General features: G+C 49.4%; 1 protein-coding gene across 1 annotated transcript; it reads right to left on the bottom strand.

The window, feature by feature from the left end:
• Positions 1 to 433: 433 nt before the first annotated feature.
• KCNE1 (potassium voltage-gated channel, Isk-related family, member 1) lies at positions 434 to 814 on the bottom strand. Its single transcript, XM_010004659.1, has one exon. It carries the CDS (start codon positions 812 to 814, stop codon positions 434 to 436), a length of 381 nt encoding a protein of 126 aa, XP_010002961.1.
• Positions 815 to 7577: the final 6763 nt, after the last annotated feature.

Raw genomic sequence — 7577 nt, 5'->3', positions numbered from 1 at the left:
TATTTCTTCTACTTTTTTCTTGGAAGAAACTAGTCTTACTTGAAAGCTATTGCCTAAACCATACTGGGCTGGTAACGCCTCTAGCTTGTGTTTGATCCAATTTGGTTTTAATTACATTAACTACTGCAAGCTTTCACACTGGCAATGCCAACATTCGCCTTTTTCTCTAGGTGAAGCTGATGAGACCATGATACTCCCATTGTGTGTCCTCCTCCTTGACCTGACATTGACTACAACAAAGCACATGGTGGCTGGGCACTTTTGCAGCACTGGGTCCATCAGAGACCCATCAGCTTCACCATCAGATCATGATTATTCAGCCTGAGCAATGCCACTATCTATGGCTCTGCAGATGGCCAAGCAGCTAGCCTGGTTCACACCAGGCATCGTTCAGGTTGTCCCTGTGCAAACTGCAATCCTCTCTCCCATTTTGTTAGGGAGACTTTGCTTCAGGAATCTGCATGCTTGGCTGCTCCACGGCCAGCTGGTTTTCAAAGACGCAGCACAGCTTGTAATTTTCTATGAGCTTGGCTTGAAAATACTCCCTGTCCTTCTTGTGCCAAATGTCTGTGGCAATGTAGGTGTTGTAGGGGTCACGGGAGCCCTCCAGCTTCCTGGCACGGATGTTGGTCAGCATGACTCCCACCGTGAAGAAGCCGAAGAGGCCAACCATCAGCAGCACGTAGATGATTTCCAGGTTGCTGCCAGCACTTCTGACCTGGGAAGGTGCAGAGCTGTTTGTCTGTTCCAGGTAGTCTTGAAGCAGCTTGGAGAGGAGAGAATTCAGGGCTGTGTCATTAGACAGCACCAACATCTTCTCTGTCCTTCACACTTCTTTCTTCCGTATTTGTAGTTTTGCTAGAAAAGCACAAAAATCAAGGACATGTCAGATAAATTATTAGATAAAGATGCAGTTATCTCTGACTCCCTTTACTGGTTCCCCTCTTTGGGCTCAGAGCAGAGGACGAGTAGCTGGCCCAGCCTGGAGGGACCTCTTCACCTCCTGTTTCCAAGCCAGGCCAGCTGGGTGGAGTCCATCCCCCGTAAATGCTGGCCTTGCAAACCCTCCTCTAACTGGCCAGTTGCAGTGTGCAGCTGCCCCAGATGTTGGTCACTCACATGATACCTCACCCAGGCCTCACATGCTGCTATTTAAAGCTCATGACTTCCCCCCCTAAGCCCCCACAGACATGAAGAATGTCTCACTCCTACTCTGTGGCAACTGTTTCTGGTTTTGAAGATTGTTGTCATGGCTTCCTTTTGTTCTCTTGCCTCTAATTTCATCTTATGGATTGGATTTGGAAACAAAACCTTTGTAGCTGAAATCACTCAGTACCTGTAGCAAGCTCCTCCTGGCCACCCCTGTTGAGGAATCTTGCCTTTCTTCTTCAGCTCTCATCATGATACACATCATGGAAAAATGAGGAACTGAACATCTGACAGAAATGTATTCCACAATAATTTAATGCAACTTCCCAATGGGCACTTGCCCAAGGAGTGAATACAGAGGGAGTCTGTAGCTACTGCCTATCCAGTGGTGGAAAGAAAAAGCATCTCCCTTCGTCCTTCCTCCTATGGACTGGCAGTTCTACCCTGGTAGTTCACTGCTTTGTCCTCCAAACTAAATTGCTATGCAACTGGTGCTTTATTGTCTGGTCAGGAGAATGTCCACTGGCATCACTGCAGGTCAGGAATAGGGCAGGAGATGGTAACACCAAGTATAGCCAAAGCCTCCCAGCCATGGCACTCTGCATTGACGAGTCTTACGCGAGAAGCCGAAAGGTCCTTTTCCCCTTCCCAATGTCAGCTGTAAATCACTTAGGAAGAGCAATCTGATCAGTACTGCAGCCCCAAAGCCTCAGCAGCCAGGTAACATGACTGACAATCTCACTACAATGCCTAATTTAATTGACTCTAGAAAATTAAAACAACAGCCTCCCTCTGTTTTTGCCCTTAGCACATCTGAATGGGGTACTGTTATTCAAGGTGACTTCTGTGACAGCAATCTTGTAATCGTGTAAGATGGCTGTCAGTGCTTTCTACAGCCTTAAATCTGTGAGAGCAGGCAAGCCTGTTAGCAAAAGCTTCTCCAGCACACTCACCTTTTGTTGTTGTCATTTTTAAAAAGAGGTATTATGTTACAAGAATCTATAATACATCAAGAATTAAATGAACCCTTGGGCAGAAAGCGACCAAAAGGCCTGGGCAGCAATTACACCCCTCTGTGAGGGGGACATTAATGATGCATAGATGTGCAGGACCTCTGCACAGAGGGGAGTTTAGCTGTGCACGCAGCCTCCAGCTGCTGGTAATGACACTGTAGTAGACGAGATGTATCTGGAGGCTTCTTTGAATTGTCTGCACCTCATTATGGCCTAAATGCTGAGAAAGGAGATGCTGAGACAGAGGAAAGGAGGACACTGGTCTCATGACCTGCTGTGGCTTATATGAAGAACAGTGGTTTACTCTGTGCCAGCACGTGCTGTTGTGGATTAATAAAATGAATGCAGACACGAATATGAACAAACACTCCCATAATTCATTGCTCCTGCAACTGCATGTGCTGATTTTTTCTGCTAACCCTTCTGCTAGATCTCCCAGGTGGTCGGTCATGGATTTGGGGCAAGGTGTCACCAGAAGTCAGAAGCTCAGCTCAGGGTGGTATATTCTATGGAGAAAGCCCTGTTCTCATCACCATGCGATCCTGGGTGACTCAAGTGGCACCAGCCCACACTAGATGACATCAGGCTCCTTCCCCTGGTGAGTGGGTGACCACTGTGAGCCCAGGTCAGGTTCCCGGGGGAGCTCAGCCTCACTCTGCTCCAAGCAAACAGTTCCTGCCACCAGGTGACTTGCCAGCAGGAAAAATGAGCACCCATGAGAGTATGCCTTGGTATTTTGGCTTTAAATAGAGCTGAGCCTGGGGGTGGCAGAGGGAGACAAAAATCCCCTGTACAAAACCAATATTCTGATCCAATTCATTTCTTCAGTTGCGTGAGTCAAAGCTACAGGAAATAACATCTTGGCAGTTTGGGCTTAATAGTTAAAATCTATTCACATTTCACAGCTGTGTTCAAATCCTTTAAGAAGGAAGGAAAAGAAAAAGAAGTTTAAACCTTTATCTGAGATTACTCCTCCTAAGTGTGTGGAACGTGTCGACACTGTAAATTCTAAAACCATTTGCAAATCACGGCAATAACTTTTAGACAAAATATAAAGAGGCATTTCACTGGATCTCTCCACTTTCTCCGGAAAGACAGGCAATCATTTCTCATAATAATCATCAATAGCACTGACAACATTTCTGGTGCTGATGAATTGACACTCTGAGGCTGAATATCTTCAGCTGCCTCCCTATATTCTTTTGGGAGGCTTCTGAGGGTTGCAAGGTGTTGTCCACTTCTGGGCTGCTTGCACACCAGCTGGGCTGGAAGCCACCAGGGAGATAACTGGCCCCATCTCCCTGACTGCATCAAGCAGCATTAACAGGAAAGGTTAAGGGAGAGAGAGGTCAGACTGCTGTTCCTCAGGAAATCTCCAGAGCTCTCAACAAGCCTGAAGGCCTCATCTGCCACTGCACAAGCCTTGTGCAACTCCACCAAAATCCATACTGGGACCAGTTTAAAGCTGGAGTACACAGGGCTGGGAAGAACCACCTGTGTCACTGGCCTACTCCATGACTGATGGTCTGTCTTGGAGTCACTGTCCCAAGAACTGTTTTGACCATAACCAGAGTGGTTTTCTGCACCCTGCTACTCTCTACAGATGACTGCTGATGGGCTGCAAATTGCAGCCACTGCCCCGGTCCCCTCTTGGGGCCCTCCTGAGGGGCTATGAGTGAAAACATACCCAGCCCAAAGTCAGAATACCAGTTAACCTGGGTTGCATCCTGGAAAGCTAGGACCTTGCCTGGGATGGTGGTCCCCACCCTACTCCAGCCGACTGGAGGCTTCAGTGTGTGCTGGGGGGTCACCCTTCCTCTGTCTATTTTGAGGGGGCAAGCACTGAGAAGTCAACCGCCTGTATTAAAAATCACCTGGGGCAAAACTTAACTCTTCAGCAACTTTTTCACTGGCCAGGGATTCAGAGGAAATTCCCTAAGGTTGGCAGCAGGCTGGGCCACATCCTGCTCTCAGGTGCATTGCTGCTTCTCCATCCATTACACTAAATACAGGTGACATAGATCTCCAAAGCAAAAGTGATTGGTTTGGTGCAGGTTGTTTCCCAACACATGGGTTCATTGCCCAAGCTCATCTTCCATCATGTGTCAACAATGACCTGAACTGCTGCCCTGCTGGCCATGGTCTGTTGTGCTGTGCAGCACCACTGCAGGTGGCCCTTGCTCACTGAGCCTTATCCCTTTCTTTTCTGCTACCTGCTGCTGCTCTTTCTCATGCCATGGATTTCTCATGGGAGTTGGAGAAGGACTTCCTCTGACTGTTGTCTTCACAGAGAGAGTGGATTTAGGATGACAGGCAAGATGCCACAGGCAGTTTTCCAAAGTTGGGGATGGGTACAGCCTACAGTTTCTACAGTCAGTAGCAGGGGGGAAAGGATCTGAAGGCAGCTTAACCAACCCTTCCAAAGCATTTTAAAATACTGCTCAGTACCAAACAGGTTCTTAGCAGGTGTAAAGTCATGCATTTGATCTAACTTCAGTGAAGGTCCTAGATAGTGTTTACTTTCTCAGTCTGCTGGCCCGAATTTCTTGGGTTGCCCTTTACCTGGACACTGCTCTATGCATGATTTCCCCTAGGTGAGCTGTTTCTTGCAGTGGGGAAATGCCAATGGTAGTGAAAAAACCCAACCCAAACCCACCATCCCCTTCCCTCATACCTCAAAGGCCCCTGCATAGAGAAGACTGAGTCATACTCTACTTACTCCCAAGCACGCCAGAGTCTGTTCACACTGCTCAACCCCTCAACACCTCCCACCTCCCCTAAAGAAATACCTGCTGCTCCCCCAAATCTCCATGGCTTGGGCAAGAGCCATGGGGCAGAGCTGAGGGAAAGAAGACCCACTAGAGACTGAAAGCTGCTGTTTTGAAGGAAAAATGACAAATAAACAAAACTCTGGTGGCCACTTTGTTCATGGTAGTATCTTCTCTCAGGGGTGGAAGGAAAACTGGCGCAGCACCAACCCTTAGAGCCACCTCCTGAAGTAGAGGGCTGGGGGGCCTCTGACAGGGGCATCTGTCAAGGTTGCAATTTAACAGTTAACAGCAGAAATCAGACAAGAAAGCTTTAAGCCATCACTGCCCTGTGCTTTAAAAAGACTGCACATGATGGAGCTCTGTGACAGCCAAGACCAGTAACTCCTGGAGCTACGAGGCAGAGCACACTGTGGGACTGAGGGATGGAGATGCATGGACAAGTGTGGATAAGGCTCCACGTGTATCATGTCTATCTGCTATCTCAGAAACTGTCCCTGGACATGGCTAATGCCATGTCACTTCAGTATGACCATGCAACAACAGACCAACTCTTAATCTCTTGAACACCCAAATGCTTACAGCTGTGGAGTGCTAGAGCTGCAAAATGCAAGTCCATGAGACTGCCGGCCTGATGTGGATTCTGGCCTGTGTTTGAGCCTGTAGAGAGGCCACACTGAGCCACTGAAGAGCACACTGTGCTTGCCCAGGTGCTGAGGAAGAAACACCCACTGCTGCGGGGAAGACAGGAGTGTGATGTGGATACCACTACAGAGCTGTAAATTGATGCTTGAGTTCAAATAGAGAGATCTGCAGCCGCAGAGATCTGGCATGGACTGTAACTTCTGTCTACATTATAAATATCAGAACTGACTCGCACCTGGCTGGTCCCTAACAAAGGCAAAGCAGAAGGGGTTTGGCTACTCAGGGGCAGGCTGGAGGCTGCTCCATGAGCCCAGATAACCCTGCCAGAAGAGAGCACCCAACCCAGCTGGACCTGCCAACTCCAGCACGGTCCTTTCGCCCATGTCTGAATCGGGCTCAATTCCAACAGCTGAGCTTCAGTCAAGGACACACTGCAAGGTGTTGTGGGGTCCTGGTTGACTGTTGGGATTTAAAAAGAAAAGAGGCGATTTTCTGTCATGTAATGTACCTAGAGGGTGTGATACTTTGGAGCTCAATGGGAATTTTGTCCTTGAGTGTTAGGTGACTTAACTGATTTGACTTGGCTAGCTGTACTTTCCCAAGGTTAAAATCTGATAGTTATGATGTAGACAGAGGTGGCTATTAAAGAACACATGCTCATCTCCTATTACAATTTTCCAGACTCTCACAAGTCAAAGGACCTATATTCTAATTTATACCCAGCAAATATCTCCAACAGTCTCTCTCTCATACGCCCAAACTATCAGTAACCAAGCACCAGAAACTGAGGGAATCTAGAATACATACCTTTAGAAAATAAATAGTTCTAGCAACTTCCATTGAACTGATTGCACACAAAAAAAATGCCTGTGCTACTCTAGTAGCAAAAGTTGCACATTGCCCACCCCCCCATATTTTCTGCCAATGACATGCTTCTCTGTCAGCATAAAACAATGGATCTACTGACCTTCCTGGCTCATTTCCCTGGCTGTTGGTTACAGGGATGAGTAGGTCAGACAACTTTCTGGAGGCCAGAGCATTGCACAAGATAGTGCCATTTCCTCCTTCCAGCTCCTGGAAATTTTGCAACATGACAGCATCCAGGACACTGTGACGCTATCCGAGGGAATACCAGAGCAGCCCAGAAGCCAACAGGGCAGTATGAACAGATTTGAAGTGACACACGAGATGCACGCTCTGTCTGCAGTCCCCACATTTCTTTATCAGATCTGTAGCTTCTCCCACGCAGACCCAGGGCCACCCATCCCTACCCACCTGAGTAACACTGCAAGTTCTTTTGCCACTCTCAAAAGCAGCCCTCATGCACTGGCGTGCACTGATTTCTCCCCAAGAGCAGCAGTTTCACCTGCTCACAAGACGGAAATTTAGTTCTCTTACACACACCGTGTGTGCATCAGATTATTTTGAAGTGGAAAACCCAGCACCCTTCCCCAGACGATATGCAACCCAGTTGATCCTCTCAGGAGATGCAGCTGCCTTGGGCTCACACCCAGCCCAAAAAGAGCAAGCAAACACTTGGCACGACCGTAAAAGCCAACAAAGCCCGTCGGGCAGAGCCCTGCTCCCTCTTCTCCATCAGTTCAGCTCCGTGGCTCCCGCAACCTGCTGGTTCCCCACCACCTCCCGCTCTCGTCCCCAGCGTCGGTACAGACCTGGCAGCGATGCGGGGGCTCCAGCCCCTCCGTGGGGAAAGGGGCTGAGGAAGATGCCCTGGGAAGCCTCTGTGAAGCAGCCCTGGGGTGCCAGCGGGCAGAGGCTCCTGGCTCCTGCCCTTGTCCCCTGTCCCCTGTATCGGTGCAGAAGGTGAGGCAGGAACAGGGAAGCAGCCGTGCTGCCCGGGCAGGGGGAGGGCACCGAGGCGCGGGTGCCTCCCGGGAGCTGCCGGTGCCGGCCCCAGCCCTGGGATCACGGGTGGGAGGTGCCGAGGGGCAGGGGGGCAGCCCCGGGTGGCACAGGCAGGGCAGGGCAGGGCGGGCGGAGC

Source organism: Chaetura pelagica, unplaced genomic scaffold, assembly GCF_000747805.2.
Source record: "Chaetura pelagica isolate M959 unplaced genomic scaffold, ChaPel_1.0 scaffold299, whole genome shotgun sequence".
Taxonomy (NCBI): Eukaryota; Metazoa; Chordata; class Aves; order Apodiformes; family Apodidae; genus Chaetura; species Chaetura pelagica.
This window is presented reverse-complemented; position numbering and strand designations above follow the sequence as displayed.

Coding starts and splice junctions, on each gene's coding strand:
- KCNE1 (XM_010004659.1), bottom strand. CDS start 814: ATGTTGGTGCTGTCTAATGACACAGCCCTGAATTCTCTCCTCTCCAAG.